The sequence below is a fragment of the Centruroides sculpturatus genome, unplaced genomic scaffold (genome assembly GCF_000671375.1).
Source record: "Centruroides sculpturatus isolate CEXI.00-Female unplaced genomic scaffold, Cexi_2.0 scaffold1379, whole genome shotgun sequence".
NCBI lineage: Eukaryota > Metazoa > Arthropoda > Arachnida > Scorpiones > Buthidae > Centruroides > Centruroides sculpturatus.
In genome coordinates, this window is record NW_019385610.1 from 94,192 (window position 1) to 121,299 (window position 27,108).

The 27,108-nt window shown below is 27.6% G+C and overlaps 2 protein-coding genes across 2 annotated transcripts in view; one reads left to right on the top strand and one right to left on the bottom strand.

Moving 5' to 3' along the window:
* Positions 1-5,953: 5,953 nt before the first annotated feature.
* LOC111640578 (cyclin-dependent kinase 5 activator 1-like) lies at positions 5,954-8,309 on the top strand. The gene has a single exon (XM_023386602.1). It carries the CDS (start codon positions 6,315-6,317, stop codon positions 7,353-7,355), a length of 1,041 nt encoding a protein of 346 aa, XP_023242370.1. The 5' UTR covers positions 5,954-6,314; the 3' UTR covers positions 7,356-8,309.
* A 14,788-nt stretch (positions 8,310-23,097) lies between these two features.
* The window catches only part of LOC111640579 (26S proteasome non-ATPase regulatory subunit 11-like), an 8,025-nt gene continuing 4,014 nt past the window's right edge, over positions 23,098-27,108 (bottom strand). The window contains exon 4 of the mRNA XM_023386603.1: positions 23,098-23,241. Within this exon, the coding sequence (XP_023242371.1) occupies positions 23,099-23,241 (143 nt within the window). The 3' untranslated portion in view covers position 23,098. The remainder of the gene's footprint in view (positions 23,242-27,108) is intronic.

Here is a 27,108-nt window from a genome sequence, read left to right on the forward strand (position 1 = left end):
ACGCGAAGAAAACACGGAACTGGGCCGTTGAGAGGTGAGAACCCGCGACTAAACTACCAGTGTTCGGTGGTTTTTAATTTTTATCCACTCGGTCACTAGTGAGTCTGCTCTTGATGAGGCACGAACTCGTACTAGTTGCGGGTTCGTGCCTCAACAAAAATCTTTTACAATGCAAGTTTTCGGTGAGAATCTGATACAACCTGTCAAGAAAGGACATAATTGATGAAGAATCCCCGAAGACTCGAATGCGACTTATTAGATTTTTCGTCAAAGCACATTCTAGAAACGTTGAACATTCGAAAAGAAAATCTGAAAATCGATTCATAGTTTGTAGATCATTTTGTTCTACAAGAAAATAAACAACAAAATAAAAAAAAAACGTAGGAAATGCCATGCAAAATGTGCAACAAGATGTGGATTATACGCAAAGTGCTTCATTACTTATACAAAAATGTAAATTGTATCAATTATGGTAAGAAGATTCGCATTTTAACTTTGTATTAATAGTATGCATGGCTGTTTTACTTTTATATGAATAAAATTATAATTTTCTAAAGATTCATTAGAGTTTCGTTCGAGATATTTACGTCTGCTGTATTTGCCTAGCGTCCTACATATGTAGGACACCAATTTATACAAACGGGTAATTGATTTTTGGGCAACCCTATAAATGTACGCTTGTCTAAGTTTTTGCATAGTTTAATGTAACGTGCGACTTGGTATAAAATATATACATATTTAACTAAACAGGTGGTCCATAAGTCAGTTAACCGCGCCTAAAATTTCGTTCTTTAACGTAAAAATTGCTAAAGGGGCCCGTTATACCCTCGGGCCCCATACAGATTGTCGACGGCCCTGTTTAAAAAAGTAATTCAGTTCGTCAAAGTATTGTAATTTTGTGCGGAACGGATAATAAAGTATCTTACGACAGTTAACTGACTATTGGTCCACTCCTGTACACATCAACGTACATTTTAAGACAGTAAACCAAGCAATTATATATACAATTTATAAATTGTTTCCTTTTTATTTCTACAAATGGAATTCGAATTTATTAATTAAATTACTCCATTAGTTAAAGAGAAATTGTAATTAATATTAATTAAAATTTTATATATAATCCCTACTTAACTTATTTAAAATAACCTTATTTTGTTATACAAGTTATATAATATAGTTTTTCTTTCCTTAACGAGGTATTAAAGATGAAGATTTATTAACGTATTATCGAAGATACAGAAGGAAAACCCCCCAATTAACGTTCATCTACGGTTATCACGACGAAACGAGACTCGATTATCGCTGTAGAAGAGGTTAATCTGCCTATAAACCGATTTAACGCATATTTATTTTTATTATTATTTATTTATTTATTTTTTATCCGGGTTTATCAACCAAGAAGAATTTAATGGAGAAATTATCCGTAGAATGTTTCTCCGGCGTGCAAAAAGGGATCGATTTTCTATTTTTGAACAGGAGCAAGAGGAAAATTTCTGGAAATTTTGCTCCAGGCTCCCTTTTGTCAGTGAAGAAGATTCTTTTTTTCCAATCGAAAGTCGTTCACTGAAGCAAGATAATAAATGGAACGAGTTGACCCTGGAACCATTTTCAAAAAGTCTAACCTTACTTACTATAACTACGTTTAGCGCCATTTAAATATAACCCATTTATATAATTATTTTTAAAATTATTTCACTGAAATGACGTGCAGAGAAAAATATTACAGTAAACCTGTCTTACACGGAGCATAAATAAAACGAAAACCTGCCTAAACTGGAAAAAATTCTTAAAAACTTAACGATTTTGTGTTAAAAAAAACCTTTTCAAAACGGAAATTGCCAAACTATTCGGTATTTTAAGGGTCCGGTTTACACAGGTTTTGCGATAAATTGTTTTAAAATATTTTTAAAATTAGTTAATTTAATTATAATTAAGGTAAAGTAGAAAGAACTTCCTCCATCCGACGTTAAGAATTTTTGTTTGAATTGGCTTTTGTAACTATTAATACAGTGAAACCTGTCCAAAACGGAAATCTGCTTAAACTGGAAATATTCTTAGGAACTAGGCGATTTTCTGTGTTAAAAAAGAACCTGTTTAAAACGGAAACATGACAAACAGGTAAAATATTCGGTAACGTATGTCCAATTTACACAGGTTTTACTGTACTCTAATTAGGGTTTAACAATGAATAAATTTATGTACAGCGAAACCTGTGTAAAACGGACTCGTACTGTACCGAATATTTCTTCCGTTTTGGACAGGTTTTATTGTATAAGTAAATAAAGTTTCTAAATTCATTTAATTCTCTTTAAACGAGTGGAATTTTATTCTTCCAAATCTCTAATTTTTGAGTAAAATAAGATAAACGATAAGAAAATTCCTTTTAATTCACAATTAGAAAATGGAATAAAAATTTAATAACTTTAATTCTAATAATTTTCGAGATAAAGTCGAACAGACACACATACCGACGATTATCTGAATAATTTATACATTAATAAAGACGTTAGCATTTTAACATTATAAAAATTTTATTCTTAAATAAATATTTAAATTTTTAAAAAAAAATTCTGCGTAAAAATACCATTACGAATACGTCAAAACCTGTCAAAAACGGAACCCGAATAAAACGTAAACCTGCCTAAAACGGAATAAACTATTTGGAAAACGGTAAAACCTGTGTAAACGGGAATTTTCGGTACCCCGAAATACCGGATTAAACAGATTTTCCTGTAAAAAAAATCGTATAAATTTGAAAAACAAAGTAAATAAAACATAAATTTTAATTTTTAAACGCGGATAAACAGACTTACAGCTACTTAGTTATAAATAAAAGATACTTTAATATATTTTAAACCATATTAAAGAAGTATCTCAACACCATTTACTTTTTAAAATGATAAAAAAAAATCCAGTTTAAAACACTTTCTACATAGTTTTAAAGAGGATCAAGCATGAGAAATTTATATATAATTTAAATTTAGGAAGCATCATTAGAGTAGTAAGCATTAAACTGAGACAAGAGTCTGGCTCGAGTCCAGCAAAGCCAATCTCCTACTATTTAAATTGCCATTTATCATAAGTTTACACACGCCACAACAGCTAAACATCAAGGATATTTGCATAAGTTCCTACTCTACTTATGCTTCCAAGCGAAACGTGGGCATACAACATAAAAATCCATCTATATGAAGATAATATAGATGCCAAGATACATTTCCTATTTTTAAGAATTAAAAAAAAATTTTTTTTTTAATTTTTTTCGGGAGGGATGCGGCGAGATGACGTCATCTATCGATCAAAGCAATTCCGGTAGCGGGTTTAATGTCACGAAATTCCCAATGGATTCTCTCTGTTTATCTTATCGCCGGTGACGTCAACAGATTTACACTTTTATAAACATCCCTATCACACATCTTTACGAGTTTTTGATTATTTCCTCACTCGACACGCGATACAGCTGATCGCTTTCTGATTAAACTACCGAAACACTGATTTTTCTAAGTGTCTAAGCTAACAGAATACGAAATGAGGGAAAAATAATAAAAATCCTTAAAAACGAGGGGAAAATCCCTATAAATCCTTAAAAACAAAGGGAAAATCCCTAGAAAACAAAGGAAAAATCCCTAAAAACATGGACTACTAAATCTCGTACAAGATGCTGAATTAATCAGTAATCTGTAAGGAAATTTCGTTTATTTATACTTGATAAGTATTTACAGTAAAACCTGTGTAAGCCGGTACCTTCCGTTTTAAACAGGTTCTTTTTTTACAGAAAATGGTCGAGTTTCTAAGGGTTTTTCCCGTTTAGACAGCTTTCCGTTTTATTGAGGTTCCGGACTAAACAGATTCCTGATTGAAATACAGAAACAATGATTTTTCTGTGTCTAAACTATCAGAATATGAAATGAGCTGCTTAAAAAACACGGGGAAAATCGCCGAAACGAGGAAAAAATTTCTAAAACGCCTTAAAACGAGGGGGAAATTCCTAAAATCCTTTTAAAATAAATGGAAAATCCCTAAAAACAAGGAAGAAATCCCTAAAATTGTGGAAAAAATCCGGTACAAGATACTAAATTAATCAGTAATTTGTAGGGAAATTTCGTTTATTTAGGCCTATACGTGATAAATATTTACAGTGAAACCTGTGTAAGACGGACTCGTGCGGTAGTTTCTGTTTTAAACAGGTTTTTCTTTTTTAACATGGCCGAGTTTCTAAGGATTTTTTCCGATTAGGTAGGTTAACATTTTATCGAGATTCCGTTCTGGACAGGTTTTATTGCGTATTAGCTCTTTAATTATGTAAAAAGGTAGAGTTAATAGCCTAGAATCGAGTTTATTATTCATCCACTCAGACTATTTGCTTTTGTGTAAACTTGCTACACAAATTATCGATTGAATGAAACCTAGAGAAGTCCTTTTCTTCATTGTGAATGAAGCCAGGTTTAGGCCTATCATTTTTCTTCGTTTCACGTAAAACTCCTGGATTTTTACTCTATAAATTAAATATAACAAATACTTAATTAATAAATACTTAAAATTAATCTAATTCTCCATATTTTCTTTTAAGATAATTAAAATTTCTCGAATGGGTATCTTTATCAAAGGAAAATCGACTAAAAATTATTCTCTAATAATAATAATAATAAAAAAATACTAAAAATAATTTATAAAGAAATTTTTACTGTAAATTATTTTATAAGAGTCTTTTTATGGAAATTATTTATTTAAAAAAATAGCATTTTATAGCAGACATTTTATAAAATTAGCTTTAAATACAGGAGATATTTTAAGAAGAAAATTGTAAGTAGAGTGAAACCTGTGTAAAAAGGACCAGTACTACGTTTTCCGGTTTGGCAGGTTTCCGTTTTAGACAGGTTTTACTGTACATATTTTACAAAAAAGATTTTTTTTTAAAGAAGATACATTTTAATTTTACAAGAATAGCTTTTTTATAGGTAAGTTATCATCGCGTATTGTACGTTTTAACAGTATATTTTGTGAAAATCTTGCAAAAATATATATTTTACAGAGGAATTTGTAAGAAATATTTTTAAGATTGACGTTTTTAAGGGAGGATTTTTTTAGAAGAGACATTTTAAGAAGATACATTTTACAAGAGTCTTTTCAGGAAGACGTTTCAACAAGAAAAATCACCAAAAAGGACAACTTACAGGGAATTTTTTTCTACAGGAGTGTTTTCGCAACAACCGTTTTATTTTATTTTTCTTTTTTTTTAAAAAAAAAGTAAATTTTACAAGATTTTTTCCGTATTTCAACTCCTTGACTAATCACTACAGTACTCAGGCGTGTGTCTAATTCGAATTACAAATTCTACTCCAAGGCATAATGAAGTTATTATAACAGAATTGAATTCGTTACGATTACTTTTATTCGTGATGGATACAATTTATGCAAATGGAAAAATGTTACGGTTAAATGGATTGCCATAACTTGTTAAAATTACTTAGGAAATTATTAATGTTTGTCTTCCATCAAACGACATATTCGGTTCGGAATATAATAGGAAATGTTTTGTAACAATCCTTTATTATTATTCAATTTTTATTTTAATTACTTGGATTACTTGAATACGAAATTTTCACTTGCATGTCAACCTTTTATCAAATTTGCTGTTGAGTAAAACAGTCGCACGCCAATGCAAATTACCCGTCACGCAATTAACTTTAGGGTTATTTTAAACAAGATCTCTTAAATTTAATGCTGTTCCTACTCGCTTCTCGCTCCTCCAGACAAGTGCAGCTTCTGTACACGTTGTAATGAAATTATTTATTTATTTTTTTTCTTCTGGTTTTCTCGAATTTTAAATGGTTCCTATTGGCTGACGTTCCTTTCCTGGCTTTCCTCTCCTCTAGTAAAAATTGAAAAATATTGTAAGCTGTATGGAGTAATAGAAAAGGTACATTTATTTTAATAACTAATAATGAGAATCCATTCCTACACATTACAAGTCGCCCTTATCCTAAACTGCCATTCTGTTAACTCCATCGATCACTAAGGATCGTCGCATTAAGTTACTCTACCAATGAAATACAACTAAGTTGACGTCATCGACTGCAGCTCGTAGTCATAGCAACTAGGAAAAGGCTCATCGATCGGCTGACGAGTGTTGCAGGCTAGACGAAGGTCGACGTGTCCATTTGAACATTAGACACCATTTGGTGCTGTGGATTGTCATCTTTCAACGTTGGATGGAGGTGAACAATCGTACAATTTCATACATGATAGTGCAATTCATCAACGGGTATTGTTACCACTTCGGATAGTTAAATGCTGATTTCTCTAATCCAGCTATGGGCACGGTATTGAGTTTTTCACCAAAGGAACGTAAGCCGTCGTATGGTGATTATAACTTGAATAAGTACACGTACGAGCAGTTGAATAATGCGAAAAACAAGGAGAAGACGCTTGAGAAGAATGCCAATCACCATAACCATAACTTCAAGAAGCATTCCCTCTTCATCAATGCTCTTAGTTGGAAACACTTCAACGTCTCGAACAAGAAGAAGAGCGAAAAGAATAAAAACCAGAATTTACGTTATCCCCTAGATAATATAAATACTTTAGTGGATAATAACAAAAATATCCAGAACTCTCTGGCATGTTACAACCTGAAATCCAGTTCCATTGGGCCTTTGGATGTAGTTGCCAGGAATAACAACAAACCTCATAAGCCTTTACCACCTCCATTGCCACCGAAACCTGCAATTTTGACGGCTCATAATTTGGTTCGACCCATTACTCATACTACTTCCGGAGCCATCAATGCCTTTACTGCATGCGGCCCTTCCCTGAGAGCACCACCAAATGTAGTAAGTAAAAACAACGTTACAGGGGATCATACCGTTCCTAGCCCGCACAAAAAGACAGTTATACAGGCATCCACATCGGAATTGTTAAGATGTTTAGGGGAATATCTCTGTCGAAAGTGTAAAAAGATGAGAGAACTTCAACCATCCGATGCTGTTATGTGGTTAAGAAGCGTAGATAGATCATTACTTCTACAAGGTTGGCAAGATATAGCATTTATAAATCCAGCTAACGTAGTCTTCCTTTATATGCTGGTTAGAGAATTAGTTAACGACGATATCGAAACTGAACGTGAACTTCAGGCTATCGTATTAACCTGTCTATACTTATCTTACGCTTATATGGGTAACGAGATTTCTTATCCCTTAAAGCCTTTCTTAGTAGAAGATAGCAAAGAAAAATTCTGGGATAGATGCTTATTAATTATTAATTTACTGAGTGGAAAGATGTTGAAAATCAATAGTGAACCAAGCTATTTTACTGAAGTTTTTACCGAATTGAAAGGCTGCTCGATCACGGCATAACCAGACTTTAATAATAGTTTAACGGTTTAAAAAAAACTTTACTTATATATACATACACACATATATATATAAATATAAATATACTGTAAATGAAAATTGTAGAATCATATCCCATAATATTTATCTTTCTTCTACAATAGAAGGTTTGATATATGTTCATCGAAAAAAAGTGAGTGCCCCTGTAAAGCGTGCTTCACTGTAGGACTTAGTGTTCTGTTGGGAAGCTAAGTTCTGGCGCAATGCGGGAGTATAATGAGTATTTACCGTTCCTCAATCTTTAATAATAGTTAAAATCGTCCGGAATTTTGTGAAATTATCGTCATATATCGTTTTATGAAGCAGTATACGAAGTAAGTATATATATATATACATATATAAATAAGCATATATATATATAAAACTTTACAATATCTCTTTTTTGTATTTCAATCATTGAAATGCGTTCATTGTGATGATAAATGTTAAAATTTGTTGGATATAATTAATGTTGATTTTACTGTTAATCTCTTTTTAATATATCCCTTGTACTGATCTATAATGATAAATTATCCTGTTAGGTATATTATACATTTGTTAAATGTATAGTTTAAAATAAAAGAAAAATCCAAAAAAGAATAAAAACCTTCAGTACAAAAAAAAATAAGAAAAAAAAATTGATATTTTTGGTATCTAAAAGCAATATATTTAGTTAAAATTCTCATTTTAATTTGAAATTCTTATTTATACTGTTGAACAAAACATGTATTTTAAAAGCCCAAATTGTTAAACAGTCTCAAGCAATTGCCAGCCAATTCTGATCAAGAAAAGTTTTCGTCCAAATTAAATGTTGCCATTTAGGAAAATATATATACATACATATATATTTTTAACATTAAAAATTTATTTTTAAACTTTATTATTAATTTTAAAAAAAATTAGTTCATAAATGTATAATTTTTCATAATTAATTTATAGATAGAGAATTAAATGTTTTATCTTACTATCATATGATATATATAATGTCCATTTATAAGACAAAATATTATATTTTAAGTTTAATTCTTATTCTTTAAATTTAAAAAAAGAAAAAAAAATGAAGATCCAAGCCATCCTATTCTCTATCCAACATTAAACATGATGTGTTTATTGTAAGAGAGAAAAATATCTAATTGAATTTTAAAGTAAAGACAAAAAAATGCTTATGTTAAAATATAAATCCTATTACTTATTTATTTTTTTATTAAACATTAATCAGATTACCTTTACATGTTCGTGTGCGTGTGCGTGATATTGATTTGAATTTGTATCCGTTAAACTTGACCTAAAAATTTCTAATTGGGTTGATATATTTAATTATATATATATATCTAGAATTTAATTATTAATATTTTTTAATCCTTAAAATATTTTAAAAATATAATAATTGGCCATCACAGAACACGGTTGGAAAAAAGCCAGAGTGTGTAATAGTTCCCTACTTTTTGTCATTTTGAAAAATAAACACATTTAATTAAGTAGTTTTAGAATAGTGTTTATAAAAGAGTCTGTCAAAGTTATTGCTGTAAATTTAAAGACAAAAAAAATGTTTTTTTTTTTTTCTAGCAATTGCCAATAGAAATTTTTCCCTTGTGCTTGTATAAAAAAAAAGGATATAAAAAAAAAAGAAAAAAACAAATTTTAATTCCATGTCTGTAAGAGTATTTTGTGTTGTTTGTATATAGAGATTTATGAATGAATATGTGAAGTGAAGTAAAGATCCGTGGTTATTGCAATTCTTGTATATAATGTACATTAAACCTATTTCGAAATATAATATGTAGTCTATTGTATGTATCATTAAAGATTAATGATTCAAATACAACATTGATATGACATGTATTAAGTGAAGACTTCATATTCAATTGACAGAAACTTACCTTCTATTAGAAAAACATTGAGGAGAATAAACCTCAATTCTTCTCAATTATCATATTACTTTAATATGATATTAACAAAAATTAAAAACTTGGCCTATAGCTAATGTTATTACTCTTGATAAATACACTTGACTGACCTTTAAAGGATTCATTTTTTTTTGTTAAAAATGTTCCTAATTGGCCAGTACATAAATTATGTAAAGATAATCATAAGGACTCATTTTAATGAAAGAGGAAAAATTTACCATATTGTCATCATACAGAAACATGAAAATGCATACTGTAAATGAATTAATTTATATTTTAAATACAAAAAAAAATAAAAATATTACAATTTTAAGATTTATGTATATTTAAAAAAAGTTATAGTAAAATGTATTAATTTTGACAAAATAATGTGAATTTTGACTTTTAAAAATGTTCAAAAAATATATATTCAAAACACTTTTCATCAGTTTCTGAATAGTGTAGATCAAATTGAACAATAATATTGATAATAAAAGATCTTGTCTATTTCTGAATAACCTTTTTTTTTTAATTTATTTTTTTAATCAACAAACATGAAGAATTAATTGAGAAAATAAATTATATATTTACAAATTAAAATATTAAAAAATTTAATTAATATTCATATAAATTAAAACAGGAAACTTGTTTAAATTCCTTAATCACATGCAGAAAACTACATTAGATTTACTGAAGAACCTATAAAAGTATTGAATATTAGAACAGAATTACTTTAAAAATAAACTAAAAATGAATACAAATTAAGTTATTAAAAATTTAATCAATATATTTTTCTGTAAATTAAATAGAAAACTTGTTTAAATTTCTTAATTATATACTTCAAACTACTAAATAATATATAAAATTAATGAATATTAGAATCTAATTAGAAGAAAATTTTATTTAATATTTTAATGTAAATTTAAAATTCAATAACCTTTCTTTTAATTATAATTAAATTAAATTTTCTAATTTCAAAGTCTTATTCTGTAATAAAAAAAAAAAGGCATAACTTATACATTAAACAGCATTAAAAATTGTAAAATCCTTTATAATTTATTGTTTAAAAAATCTTAATAGGAGGATAAATCTAAAAATTGAGGAATTATAGAAATATCTCAAGAGAAATATTTGGAAAAATGCCAAAAAGAAAGAAAACATTTAAGTAGAATAGAAAGTTATGGGATACGGCATCAATCCAATATCAGATACAAAAGGAAATTATTTTTATAATTGGAATTGCCTCCTATTATCTATTAATACATGAGTATTATTTGAATTTTAAGTCTTAAAGGTTTTTACTGTATTCAATTTAAAAATATATATATATATATAATAGCTTTATCCCTCTATACAAAAAGTTTATTTTAAGATTTGGACTATATCCAAGCAATTATAGGATTTATGACTACTCTGAAATGTGTTTTATGTGGAATTCCTACATTTTACGGTTCCTATATTCCAATAGAGGTAAATAAAATGTGGAATTTTGGCTTTCTCATACAAAATTCTCATTTAAAAATATATATATATTTAATAAGTTTTAATACAGATATTGCTTAATATTAACTTAATAATTTATTTATCTAAACAGTATAAAGTCTACTTAATATTTTATAACTGTATTATTAACAATTTTAGTTTTTACACTTAGACATTTCAAATCTCTTACTTTTAATACAGAATAATATTTGGAATAATTATAATTTTTGAGTAATTCTAATTTGTTCCTTCAATTTTCTCTCTACAAAAAAAAAGCACTTAAAAATAATTATGCTTAATACATGCTGATAAATCTAAATAAATGCTCTTAAGTGTTTTTAAAACTGTAGAAGGCCATTAGTGAACTGAAGAAAGGATCTTCTCTATCATAATTAACTGATGTAAGTTTAATCCCNTACACATCACCCCCTTTTTCTAACTGAAATTTTTAAGAAATTTACCTTCATTTAACGAGCTATACACACACAAAAGGTTTTATTAAGTCATAGTTATGCTTCATTCATCTGTATTATCGAAGGTAATTTAGATAAAAGAGAACTGATATAGCTTTCTTGAATAATTTATAATCAGAAGTTATATACACAGAAGCGAGTAGTTTAATCTGATCTCTTTATTATACTCGTTTTAATTGAAAAATAAAAATTTCAGAAAGATTTAACAGCAATTTAAAATAATTACACATTACATTTTTAATGTTTTAACAATAAATTACATCTCCCTCCTTACATCATCTCCATGTAATGCTGCCTTTTTAATATTTAATTTAAGACTCTTAGTAAATTATTCTTTAACTATACGAACTTAAATACGTTTCTAACATGTAAAATATTCTTATAAATCTATGCTCATTGTGTAAAATAGAACAAATGAAGATTATTTTAAGTATTTTAAAGCGTAAAAAATATCAAATAAATTTCGAAATTAAAATCTCAATCGATTTAAATATACCTCCCCCTGTAAAAGTCTCTTCTCCGCATAGCACAAAGGTGTATATTTAAAAAGATGGAAGGTAAAGGAAAAAGAAAACTTTAATATTAAATCAGAATCTAATTTAAAAACAAAAATTTTGATAAAAAATGATACACAGAATTGTATATTATTTTATAAAATATTTATAAGGTTGTTCAGTTTTATCCACCGTAGCCATCTCATCAAGTTTAGTTCCGATCACATCGATACCAACACAGTCCATCCCATTATATAATCTAGGGGGAGAAAGAAGCTTGCATGTGGAAAATATTAAATTTTATCGTCATTCGCTCACGTATGAAGCCAATGTGAACACACGTTCTTATATTTTAATATAAAGGTATGTAAATAAGAATGAATAAACAACGTAGGAACATAATATTCATTTTAAATGCCTTAAGATTCGGATTTACCTTATTTTCCTTTTGTTATAAGAGGAAGCCACCTTTCTACTTTATTAAATAAACTAAACAAGAGAATAAATGATTCAAAAAAATGATATTTATACTCCTTTAAAACAGGGATACGTACTGGTTTAATTTAGAACAATGATATTAAAGTGGGCCAATATAAATATATAGTTTCTGTATAAATATATTATATTTATCTTCATTTTACAGTCAATTTTCGAAGTGTATTAAATATATTTACAAGGAAATATATATACGTACTGTACGTATACATATTAATCAATAAATTTCCTGCCTGAAGATATAATAGATACGAAGAAAATATTTCTGTACCTTTTTTTTCCCTTGTTTTAAAACTTTATTTATTTATTCATTTTAATGAGCAGGATTTAAATTTTCGTTTATTTTTTTAAATGTAAAATAAAATTAAATTCTTATTATTACTTCAATTTTACTAAGATTTGTGATGGAAAAATCGAAGAGAGAGAGAGGAGGAAAAAATGTATATATATATATGTGCGCTCGAAATTCTTTAAGTTTTATAAAATACATTAGAATAATAATTGTCTTTTCAAATAGAATTTTGAATATCTTCATTATTTTTAAAATTATTCTAAAAAAGAATTTTTGAAAACGTTTACTTGTTTATATTTTATTTTTTTTTAAGATACGATTTCTAAAAATAACATTTTAATTAAATTATTTTTTTTCCCTCTTGAAAAGCGGAGTTTTATTTATAATAAACATAATTTAACTGTATTTTTTACAGTTTAACACAGAAAAAAATGCTTATAAATTAGTATATATTATACGTACTAATTATTATGATAGAGATTAGAGAGATACGTACTAATTTATAAGCATTTTTTTGTGTTAAACAGCTTAAACTATAAAGAAATACAGTTAAAACTCTGAAGAACGGAACATAAAAAAAATGGCCGCCGTTTACAGGTGGTCGCTATTGAGGTTCGATTGCATTTGATTTCAGAAATTCCTTAAAGCTGCAAAGAGATGAATTATAAATATATTTTAATATTAATTTAGAATTAATAAATACGTTTCAGAAGATTTTAAAATTAAAATTCGAAAATAAATTATTATTATTATTTTAATTCTTAATTAATTTTTACAATATTCGTGGCGCCGCTGTAAGGAAAAAAAAACAAATGAAACGTATAATTAATTTATAACGCGGTATTGCACATAATATAATTTAAACTGTGTAACGTTAAATTATTAAATATTATGAAGTAATTAATATTAAAATCTTAATTAGAATGTATTATTAATTAATTTGTCTCGAACAAACAAGCCTATACCGCCATTGGTAAACGGGAGAATAGTTATACGAAATACAAAACCGAACAAATAAAATTCCCTCGTGTTTCATCTTAATACGAATCTACTAATTTTTAATGTCACAAATGACAAACAAATTTATCACGAAAGTGAAATAATNTACTAATTATTATGATAGAGATTAGAGAGATACGTACTAATTTATAAGCATTTTTTTGTGTTAAACAGCTTAAACTATAAAGAAATACAGTTAAAACTCTGAAGAACGGAACATAAAAAAAATGGCCGCCGTTTACAGGTGGTCGCTATTGAGGTTCGATTGCATTTGATTTCAGAAATTCCTTAAAGCTGCAAAGAGATGAATTATAAATATATTTTAATATTAATTTAGAATTAATAAATACGTTTCAGAAGATTTTAAAATTAAAATTCGAAAATAAATTATTATTATTATTTTAATTCTTAATTAATTTTTACAATATTCGTGGCGCCGCTGTAAGGAAAAAAAAACAAATGAAACGTATAATTAATTTATAACGCGGTATTGCACATAATATAATTTAAACTGTGTAACGTTAAATTATTAAATATTATGAAGTAATTAATATTAAAATCTTAATTAGAATGTATTATTAATTAATTTGTCTCGAACAAACAAGCCTATACCGCCATTGGTAAACGGGAGAATAGTTATACGAAATACAAAACCGAACAAATAAAATTCCCTCGTGTTTCATCTTAATACGAATCTACTAATTTTTAATGTCACAAATGACAAACAAATTTATCACGAAAGTGAAATAATATTCTTTACATTTTATGTATTTAAAAAAAACGAAAAAAAAAATTTTTGTGGTAGCAGACGATCTATCAAGTGATATTTTTTCTACACCAGGTGGCGAGGTTCCCTTAGCCGCCATCATTTTAATGTTTTAATATAGGAAATTTGCAAAATGGTTTGGTTTCTTTTTTTAATGGTAAATTTATTAAAAGTTATTTATTGAAATTAGTATTAACTCATATATAATATGTTAATTTAACTTATATTAAAATAAAATATTTTAATATAAGTATTTTTAATTCAGACTTCTCATTAAATGAAAAATTTTAAAAAAAATATTTTTTTTAAACATTTTTTTTCTTATTTATTGAAAATTCTTATTAAAATATAAATAGAATTCCTTAATTTATTGTTGTATTTTAAAAAAATTATTATATGAGTTAATTTNAAAAAAGAAAAAAAAATGAAGATCCAAGCCATCCTATTCTCTATCCAACATTAAACATGATGTGTTTATTGTAAGAGAGAAAAATATCTAATTGAATTTTAAAGTAAAGACAAAAAAATGCTTATGTTAAAATATAAATCCTATTACTTATTTATTTTTTTATTAAACATTAATCAGATTACCTTTACATGTTCGTGTGCGTGTGCGTGATATTGATTTGAACTTGTACTGCCATTCTGTTAACTCCATCGATCACTAAGGATCGTCGCATTAAGTTACTCTACCAATGAAATACAACTAAGTTGACGTCATCGACTGCAGCTCGTAGTCATAGCAACTAGGAAAAGGCTCATCGATCGGCTGACGAGTGTTGCAGGCTAGACGAAGGTCGACGTGTCCATTTGAACATTAGACACCATTTGGTGCTGTGGATTGTCATCTTTCAACGTTGGATGGAGGTGAACAATCGTACAATTTCATACATGATAGTGCAATTCATCAACGGGTATTGTTACCACTTCGGATAGTTAAATGCTGATTTCTCTAATCCAGCTATGGGCACGGTATTGAGTTTTTCACCAAAGGAACGTAAGCCGTCGTATGGTGATTATAACTTGAATAAGTACACGTACGAGCAGTTGAATAATGCGAAAAACAAGGAGAAGACGCTTGAGAAGAATGCCAATCACCATAACCATAACTTCAAGAAGCATTCCCTCTTCATCAATNTTTTTTTTATTAAGAAATATGTTTTTACATAGAAATTCTTACACAAACTCACATACTCAAACAACAATCTTATACAAAACTCTAAATACAGAATGTTTTTCTTGCACAAAATCAAAATACAGAACATTTTTCTTGCACAAAATCAATTATAGAAAATTTTCTTGCGAAAAATCAAAACACAGTATATTTTTCTTATACAAATCGAAATACAGAATATTTTTTATGCAAAATCAAATTTCTTACACATTGCCATTTGAAATTATTTGTTACGAAAACTTTTTTAATCAAAATAAGATAACGTTGAAGGAGGAAATTAATAATAGTAATAATCCAAGATAAATAGCTTTGAAAATCTACAGAGAAATTCATATACTTATGGTAATTCAATTAGAAAACAATTTACGAGCTAAATAGATTTCAGATAATGAAAAAATGCAATTTACTGCAATAAAAATTAACCGAGAGATTAGATTCTATTTATATTTTCAGTTTAATTTTATGAAGATTTATGACGCTATATATCTGAGCAGGTTTTTATTTATTAATTTTTTTTTTATAAACATTAAATTGACTTTCAATATAATAGAAAAACACTAAGAAATATATGTAAAGTTGTTTTTTATTGAGAATTTAAGTGTAACGTATAAATTTCTATTTTCCTAAATATCTACTAAACTCTAAAATATGCGATTAATATATCATCTTTAACGAATAACAGGAAAAAATCAATTGCAGTCATAGAGAACAATTTTGAAATGTTTTGCATGTTAAGCTTTTCATCGCTTACAAAAGCAACTTATCTTGTTGCATCCTTTACAATGAATTATTACAATTTAAAACATAAAACATTTAGTTCTATTTATAGGGTATTATTAAGAAACTATCTTAAATTATATGATTAACGCAGTTTAAAACATTGGATCTTAACAAAGGATCCAGGGCTTGGAAGGATAAAAATCATCTTAACAATTTCACATAATAACACAAAATTAAGATAACTGTTCAGTTTAACTTTAATTAAGATAGAAGCACATATACTGCTATATTACACGCTTTTAATTTTAAATAGACGTTTATATAATTGATTTTCTTTGATGCATTTAAAAACATTATTCAGAGAAAGAATCGACGACTTTCACCTGATTGGAAAAGAGATCCATGGAAAAATAAATGTTAAGAACCCGATTTAAAACATTCCATCATTTCTTAGCATTTTATAAGTTTTATCCATTAGCTTTAATTTCATTTGCTATATAAGTCTATATTATTTTTAATACAGATAAATACTTTTCATAAAAGTTTTGGACTACCTCACAATGCCTGTATTGAGATCTCAAGAATTTATACATATGTAAAAGTATCAAAGATTCAAAAGTCAACAACTAAAAAAGTAATAATAAAATAGTAGTAGTAGAAAAAGTTTACTTGGCAACAGAATGTGAAATCAATCTAAATTCGCATTAACAATGCTTAAAAATAAATCTTAATTTTATATAAATTAATCATTAGTTAAAGACGTTTCAAAGAGATTATTGTTTGTGCTTTGTATCATTAATTTGATACATTAATTTTAAAGAAAATCATTTACGATGATTTTTGGCAGCGTGAAACCAGTCACTATAATAACTCAAGACTGAATAAATTATCCAGTTATTAGAATATTAAAAAAAGTGATTGTAGCGATTTAAAGTATATCATCTTGGGATTCTTAAGGTTCATAAAGCCGAACTTTTCCAGTTCCGTATTTTGAACAGTGTAAAAAATTAAAGAAAAACTATTAGTTACGTTATTTACTTCTTTCACAAATTTCTAACACGATGTACAGTACATTATGGTCTTGTATATGCGGTGATTGAGTGTCAGAAGGTACCGCGTAAAGCGAAATTATGCGTAAATTTGCTCCACCCCAAATAATATCAAATGATTGCATTCACTTATGTAACCTTTCAAAATTATTGATAACAGAATAAAATGTGTTTATACCGCATCAAGTACACTACTTTAGAAAAATACATGCAAACTAGAGTATTCATCGTAATGAGTAGCATTCGATAGTTTCCCATGGTCAGAATGTCAGAGGGTGGAAAAGTATAGTTTACTAATATAAAAGTCAGATTCAATAGGACTGGGAGAGTGATTACCTAAACCAGTGTTTTTCAACCTTCTTGAATACGCGACCCCTTTACAAGTTAAAAAATTCTGGCGACCCCCCACGGCCATATTAAAACTATGTCAGTGATTTTAAAAACTACCGGTACTTATTTAATTTTCTTTCTGTTGAGATTTAAATATCGATCAAAAAACTAATTGTACTGTGAAATAAACAGGCACAGCCTTCTCACTGAAATTGTAGTTTTTTTTTTATTGTAGTGTAGAACCTGCAAACACTTGTCTTATTTTTTTACCCGCGACCCTCCATGTATGGCTTTGCGACCCACAGGTTGAAAAACACTGACCTAAACCATTCGCCACCCGCGAATATCTTATCAAAACTAAATAAATATAATAAATGGAATTTAACAAATATTTCTATAAACTGCCTGACTTTTAAAGTTAGATCAATTTTTAATTTTTAAAATGTCAATTTACATTTTCTGATGTACACGTAATAATGGAACTTTATTATTTTTTTCGCATAGCTTTCAATATACATTATCAAAAATACCAATTTTGTAGATCATAAACGGACCTGATTTACAATTGAGAACATACACGTGGATACGGTAAAAAAAAATCTCATCTGAATTAGGCTTATCAACAAAAAATTATCAGATAAAATTCCAAACAATCCCTTAAGCGACAGGAAAATTTATGTCCATCCTTAGCGAAGACACCGCAAAAGTATATAAAATTCGCATTAAAACGAAACTTGAAGATAATATGTAAAATATATATAAACACAGTTATATTGTTTGGTCATTTTCAATAAAACTTATGCAAAATTAGAGAAATAGACCAAATATTTGGAATTTCATCTTTCGTATCAATACGAATTTCGTTTTCTCTTGCTTACCTAGCACTCACCTACTGTATTATTGTCTTCCGAGATTTTTGTTTACTTATATGAACAATATGAATAGAGTGAGGGAAGCAAGCAGTACACTTTGATTTTATTAGTTTAGTATGAAGAACAAAATAAAAATACTTGACCTGGATATGTACAGTACTTTTCAAATTTGAAGCGGCTTATTTTACCAATACTCCAATTACTGTAATACAATTTTACGTGTACATTATTATGCAGTATAAGCTTTTATTAACAAAGATGTATGGCTTATATGTTGAATCTAATGTCATTTGAAAATTGTATTATATAGTGTGCTGCGTTCTTTCAAGATTACTTTAACTGAAACGAATTTTTTTTTAGATAAAAAATAATATTTACAAAGAATTAAGCATGGTTACAATATAAACATAACGGAGATAAGAACTATTACGTATTTAATATTACAGAACGAAAACTCTTAACATAATCATTAATTCTTGTAATATATGTGAAATTGTATTAAACCACAAATGATAAACAAGTTACTGTACGTTTCCGAAATTATTTTTGTCAATGTTTGCAATTTGAATTTGTTAAGTTATAGAATGAAATAATTAGAAATTTAAATTTCATACTGTAATTCTACAAATTAAGATTTGAATAAACATATATATACAGTATGAAACCACCTATTAGTTGAGCAATGCGTGGTATTCGGTAGAGCTCTACAAGTTTTATCAAGTTCAAGAGCCCTTTTTCGGTAACACACAATGACCTCGTTAGATTCCGTTCTCTTCAATAAGTAAATAAGATAGGTCTCCGTTACTGTGCATTTTTATAGCCCGGACAAGATTCGTGGAACGAGCTGTAATAAATGCAACTACCCATGATAACGAGGATGAATTGAGTTATTGAAATTATTATTTTTTCGGGTATAAAAATAAGTTTTTTTTTCAGAACTTGTTAATTCAGTGAATAGTCATAAACTTATCAGTCATATAAACACAAATATACTTTTATTTATATTCAATTTATGAATTTTTAAATTGAATATATTCAATTAATTCTTTAATAAAGTTAGAAATAATNTTTTAAAATGCATTTAGAAAAGTCCACTTACAATTTTAAACGAAATAATAATATAATTTTATTTGAAGAAATCGAATTTATTTTATACAGAAAGTAAACAGAATTTTCTTGAAGAAGAAAGCAAGAGTACATGAAAATTTGCACATTTTATTGATTAAACATATCACATGATAACAAGATAGTTGTATTACTGTCAACATAGCTCCTGTGATGATTCATTCTTAGATGTAGGCGACGTCCCATTGCTCTCTCTCTCTCTTGCTCTCTCCACTCCACTTATGACGTCATTCTATTGTATCCCTATTATAAGATATTACACTAATCATGTAAAAATTTAAGACACGTCAACCACCCGAATATAGATCAATACCGCTTAATTATTTCACCATTCTTGAGACCGTATTACCCTTTTATCGAGTGTCCTTCGCTTGTATGACTTAAAGGTCACGTGTCGACCGTCTGTAGGAGTTTTCTTGATGGCTTCCAGCGTAGAAGAGGAAAGGGTTTCGGTGAATACTTGTAAGAATTCCGAAAAGCGGATTATTTTTTAGAGTAACTTACGTTATTCTAACTTAATTAATTTGTTGAGAGGATAATTATATTTTTATTTTGTTTTAGAATTTTAATTTTCTCCGACTGAAATTTAAAGCGATGAACAAGGTAAATATATTAAAAACGTTTTAAACAATTGACAAAATCAATGTTTAGCTAATTTAGACTATTTATTAATACAGGTTAAAAACTGTGTTGATATAATTATTTCATATATAATCTAATTTGATTATAACTCTGAAAATTCTGTAATTATTTTAATTCGTATGTCAAAACACAATCTTTAAATAACGGACAAGCTAGGGAAAAAAGGAATCACCTATTTCCTTACATTAATACCTCTGTCTAGACCGTTTATGAAGTGAATTGGCCAAAAGCCAGACTACCTATTTTTTAGCGTAGTTACTAGGCAACTTCCTCCACGATTCTGTACTTGAATTTCGCCATCATCCTACCGATATTAATATCATGTTTCTTTTTCTTGTTTCATACGTGTGTAAACATTTTTCTTTTTAAATTCTGTTACTACTACTATCATTTGATAAAAATATTTTAAAGTAAACGAGCCGTAAGATTGCAGGAAAAAAAATTAATAATAATAGCAACGTATGAATAGTCATATTAAATATATTGACACTAAATATTAAGAATACGTTCACATTTTAGAATTGGGTATAAGAAGAAACGATATGGCTGTTTGCCAACTGATGCCAAATAAAATCTTCGATATTAGGATTTTAATATCGGTTCAAAACGCGATTTACATTAAATATTTTATTAATAATTCTGTTAAATTTTTTACTGAGTTACTAAGCTTAACTATATTATTTATTGCAACGTATTGTACCAATCAAACTGTAGCATAAGATCACGTGATAGTTTTCTCGATCAATACTTTGTCCAGTCACGTGATTTCTGTTCGACCTAGGGTCAGTGAACTATAAAGAAGCGTGAATTACTGACGATTCCTATTATTTCCTCTAAAATCATAAATATCATTAATACGTAGATTTCGCTTTGGTTACACGTTTCTGACAATTCATAAATACACCATTTGTTTATAACAATATAATCAAGGCTATTCAAATTTAATTAGTTATTACAGATAGCGCTAGTTTGTTCAGCATCCTTACACCAGATTTTAATTAACAAACAATTAATAAAATGTTCTTATTGGTGCTTCCTTGATAAAGTACACTGGTGCTCAAAATTAAAGAATAATGTGCAAAATTTTGTTGTATAGAGATTTATTGTTAGAAATGTGGGAGCGATGCCAACACTTATGAAATTTAAAGACTCTTTTGCACGAACAGGAAGTGGCAATATTTACATGTTTGATGTTGCAGTACACGAAAGCTTATTATGTATGATAACTTCTGACAGGTATATAGCTGTCATAACAATTCCTAATACTGCTGACAAGCACATTAATAACGTCCTGGACAATCAGATCCATTTCTGTACAAGTGATGTTTGGAGCTCCTGGAGGAATCTGTTGCAATATGTCTCATTTGTGTATCTCATATGTGCTCGATAGAGTTGAGATCGGGAATCTGGGTGGCTACTACATTTGCTGAATGTTTTCAATTTCCAGGAAGTTGTCCATCAGCTGGCCCTAATGAGGTCAGAGAATGTTGTCCACAAAAATTAACTTCAGGCTAACAGCTCCCATGAAAAGTCTGACAAAATAGTCCAGGATTTCACCTCTATCTTAGAGAGCTGGGACTCATTTAAGAAAAGAATGTGTGTCGCACTGGTAAAGTTCAAAGAATGATGGGTCCATATTAACTCTGTGTTTCTGTTGAAAGGAACACAAAATTCTTCTCAAATAAAAACCCCTCTTGAAATCTGCGCGCACACACATTCTTGCTCCTCTTACAGATGCTAGTTCTGAGTGATTTGCCTAGCAGTCATCTCCTGATGATGTGAAGTGAGAGAACTGCTATACTGTTTCAGCTTTTCAGTAATTTGCATTTTCAGAGCCATATCATACATTTTATGCATTTACAGATGTGCATTCGTTTTCTGAATTGCTGAGTTTTCGCTTGCACAGAATTTCATCACATTTCATGCTTATAATTTCATGCTAGTTTGTACCCTTTTGTAGACAATACTCTAATTTTGAGCACTAGTGCATTTTCATTTCAATAATAAGTTTTATTTTTTTTTCTTCTATCTTTATTAAATACAAATAACATTTATCAGTGATATTATTTATTTATCGATGTAAAATTTATATACATGTGTTATTAATCATGGAAAAAATCAAAATTCAACTTAAATAATACTATTAATAACCTACATTAACACCATTTAGTATAACTTATTAAACTCTCTTAATAATTAGTGCTGGAAGTTTTTGAATATTTAAATTCTAAAGCTTCAGATTATAGTCTTACAAATGCATTTATATCATTTTGAACTATAAAAAGAAATCAATATAAATATAATATAAAAATTTATAAAATTATGCTTCTAAAACTATATTAATACAATAATAATTCATACTCTTTAAATATAATTTTATATTTATTTTTTTTTGTCAAACATGTTGCATCTAATACAGGAAAAGTTGCATGGATAGCTTTTCTTCAAATAAATATTTGCAATTTAATACTTTATCAATTGCCAAAGTAGGAATACTTAGCAAAGAAAAAAAATTTAATCTCTAAATTTATACATAAAAAACCAACAACAGAAATATGTTGAACTTAGTTTAAATATTAATAACAGACCAAAGAATAATATTTAATAAGAACATTAAAAATATTTTGTCTTGAAGTTTTCAATAACAAATATTTTAGTATTATGATAAATACTAGTATAACATATAAAAACAAATGTAGAATTAATTTGACAATAATAATAAAATTTCAAAAACTGAAATGACCAAATCACTGCATGTGAGATCAGATGAAAATTCTGCTGGAGTATTAAATGTTTAATTTAAAGTCAGCTTCTGCACAATCACCCAAATAATTTTGAGCATCAAATTCTCAACTAATCCTGCAGATGCATAAAAATGGATTTAATGTCAATTTTGCAGATGAAATTTGATGAGAGACAAAATTCAAAATTATGATAATTTTTTTGCTTTATGATACAGAGAGTCCACAACTTTTCCCATGTGCTGAATAGTCTCTAAAGCAGCTTCATAAGTTTTGTCAATAGATGTATCCTGAAAAATAATAAGAACTCCTTTTCCTTGATCTAATATTCCTGTAAGAGAAAATATTTATTAAGAGTTTTATAAAAAGTTATTTAATACTGCTGATGATATTAAGTTATATTATTATTGAAGTATTTTAAAATTAAAACACTAATGAAGCATTCTTCACTAGCATTTCGATTTAGTAAAATAACTTATAATATCTTAGTTTACACTTACACACTTTGTTATAAAGAAACTGATCATAATAGAAAAAATAAAATAGTTTTACAAATACAATAAATTGATTATATTTTAAACATTAATTTTGAATACAATTATGTTAATAAATATTTAATTCTATAACTTATTGTTATTAAAATACTAAAATTCCATGAAATTTAACCTTAAATCTAAAAGTATTGAAGTAAACCTTCAATCTAAAAGTTGCATAAAACAGTTATGTAGATATTATATAAATTTCTGACCCATATATGAATATTGCAAAAAGTTTACTGTTTTAACAAACTGAAATTGCAATACCCTATAGTGTATCATAAGAATAATAATACTGCCAAATTTGCTGATGTGTACCTTCAATAAATAATCTTTAACCCAAAATAATAACAGAAATATTGTATAATTTGTCAGGATTGTAAATTTAATCTGTATACAAATTTGCATTAATGTACAATATATTTTAATTAAAAATATATTAATTTAAATTATTATATCATTATAAATTATAGTTATTCTAAAACTATTTGCTTAGGCAAGCATAGTAAAATTAATACATTTAATTTCCATTATACTACTACAAAGACATTACATTTGTTTATTAACATAAATTCAAGTCATTCAAGATACAGCAAAATCTACACTGTAATTGCTTTCAAGACTTGCTTCTACTGATGATAGCTAACTGATAATGTTAACTGACTATAATTAATAGAAATTCTAGTTTGATTAATTCAGACATTTAAAAAACATGCTAAACATATAATTGAAGAAAAATGGCAGCAAGTTAAATTACTGTACAGTAAGCAAATAATTATTAAAATATATATTTGATTTTAATGCACTGGTAAAAACCGATAATAACCGATAACAATTTGCAGTATCAGGCAATACTGCCATATTGAATGAACAAATCAGAAGGGAATCAATTCAATAACAGAATCTGATCTCAAAATCACCACCATCAGATTTTGAATTTAATAGAGAAAACTTATAAAAATTTGAATGAATCAATGCCTAGTCGCTATCAGAGCAAAATGAGCAATCATTTTTAAATGTATAAAATATATATATATTTTTATCATTATTTATTTCTTCTGTCTGAATACTTTTGTGATGTGAAAATTTTCACAGTTTTAAATAAAAGTATATTTCTCTTTTTGATGAATGTTTTTATATACATAAGTACTGTTTTCCAGTGTAAAAAAAAAGTCTGAAGATGTTATACCTGTCATCATTTTTTTTCTTATTTCAAGTAGGAAATGAGTGATAACTAAAAAACTTCCATTTTATAGGTGTTCGGATACTTTTGTGACCTAGTGTATTAGAAATGACTTTCTCTTGCATAATGATAGATTGAAGAGTCTTGTCTTGAATTTTGTGTTTTCAGATTCCATAATTTTGTTCTATTCTATTATCTTTATCATAAACAAAATGACAAGTTTCCAATATTAAATGAGCAATTATTTATTGTAACATTGTCACAATGCCAATCTGCAATTTTTAATAATTTTTAAATTTAAAATATATGCTCTCCACCTCAAATTAGTAGTGTCTGTCCCTATATATCATACTTTTCTGTCAGCAATAGAGTAATGCCGATCATCTATGTAACTCCTTTCAGAGGAAAATTTTTGAATTGAAGTAATGCGACTTCTGGTTTGCACTAGAAGTTCATATATAATTAATCGGTACCTCCTGCCTCCAATCTTTCCATATCTGGTCTTGGCTTTCATCTATTTAACTATTCTTGAGATTAAGAAATAACAGACAGTGGAAATTTATAGATCTACAATTTTTTCAAATTGCAGCCCCAAAGATCATCACAAAAATAAATAATAAAACTCTACTATTAATAATAATTATAATTTATTATAAATCTCTTAATTAGGATCAGTTAATCATGCTTATTGATTAAATTATGATAGTAACAATTATCAAATGCTTTGTAAAAGTTTGGTTAGATTATCTCCTATAGAATTATTTCAACTTATATTTATGCAAACTACTGTATTATAAGTAAATATTTTATGAATTAGCATATTTTATAATTAAAATGTGCTAATTTATACTATTTTTTCCACTACATAACAAGAATGGCAAAGTAGAATTGAACAGACACATCTGTAACAATTTATCTGAAAACAGTAGTTTCAAATATATTCCTATTTTTTTTTGAAGATTTTTAAATCCAAAAAATATGCTTTTGTTTTATTATATTTGTTTCAATTACAATAAAATCAAATTAATTTTTATTTAAGTTTATATGCATCAGCAGAACCATACAATGCTGTTATATTTGTTTAGTTACATGCATAAATTTTTTAATGTGTGCTTTTTGTTAAATGTTGTACAGGTTTTGGTTTTCTTTTTTCTTTAAACTATACCAGATAAAAGTCACAAAGTTATGTTCATTTTTTACAGTAAAATCACTTTAACACATCTAAAATGGTTTAATTCAAAGTGATTTCAACTAAAGATGAGAGTTGGTCACAATTTGAATGTAAGAATTTAGAACTTTTTGCAGAAACTTGAGAAGTTTTGCACACTTAGCAAGCTACGATTTGGCACGTATTTTTTATTTGTTTATTTTTTTTGTAAATACTGGTAAAGTATATGTAAATATATAGTTAAGACTTATGAGATACAAGTTATAAGTTACAAACTATGATTTATGAGTTATTTCCAACTTACAAAAAAACAACATATTGGAACAACATATTGTAACAACGTTATTTATTTTGTAAGAAGCAATTAACAAAGCAAATCAAAGAAAAGCAGTTCTTCAAAAACAAATTCCTTCAAAGAACTTTTATACTTTTTTGTTTTAATTTATATTGTATTTAATGTAATATATTTTAAATTTTATATAATTGTTGTCTGTTTTTTATGTATATTTGTTAATTTTGGGATAGATATCAACTGTCCTTCAAGACTTTTTAATTTACATATTACATACTTTATTTATTTATTTTTTTATATGTATAAATATGTTTGTTAATTACAAAATCGTTCTTTTAATTCATTTCTTAAAAAATCTTATTTAAATTTACAAGCTAGTAGCTCAATAGAAAAGAATGGCAATTTTTATAAAGAAAACAAAAAATTTTGAGTTTTGTCTATTATTCATCTCATTTTGTTGCACAGTTGACAATGTTCTTTCTCATTGTTCCCAAGAGCTTCTGCCAGGTATTCAAATATTGGTACTTCTCAGATATAATCAGTAATTTTATATAAAAACTAGCTGCAAGGACCCGCTTCGCTGGGTTTTTATTTGTGGGCAAAAAGTAACAATAGTGAAGATTAAGATAATTACATTATAGCCAATCTTACCCGTTTTCACAGAATGCAAGTATTAGGTCCCCGTTTCCAGACTAAGAGAATTTTTACATCCAGTCAAACGAACTATTTTCAGTTTGATCAATTTTCTAGAACGTTTACAATCGTTCTATAATCGAACCAATTTGAATTTAAAACGGTTCGAACATTTTAAAAATCGAAATAGAAAATCTTCCACTTTCAACCACTTTCAAGCCCATATCTCCCGCACCCTTATAGCTATCGAGACGCAACCACCATAGTGCACGAATGGAGACTTGGGGCTAATACCACATACAAACACCTTTCATGTGCGATGTGTAGTTTTGGCTGAAAAGTGAAATATAGGGACACACACGTCCATTTATATATATATATATAGA

Coding starts and splice junctions, on each gene's coding strand:
- LOC111640578 (XM_023386602.1), top strand. CDS start 6,315: ATGGGCACGGTATTGAGTTTTTCACCAAAGGAACGTAAGCCGTCGTAT.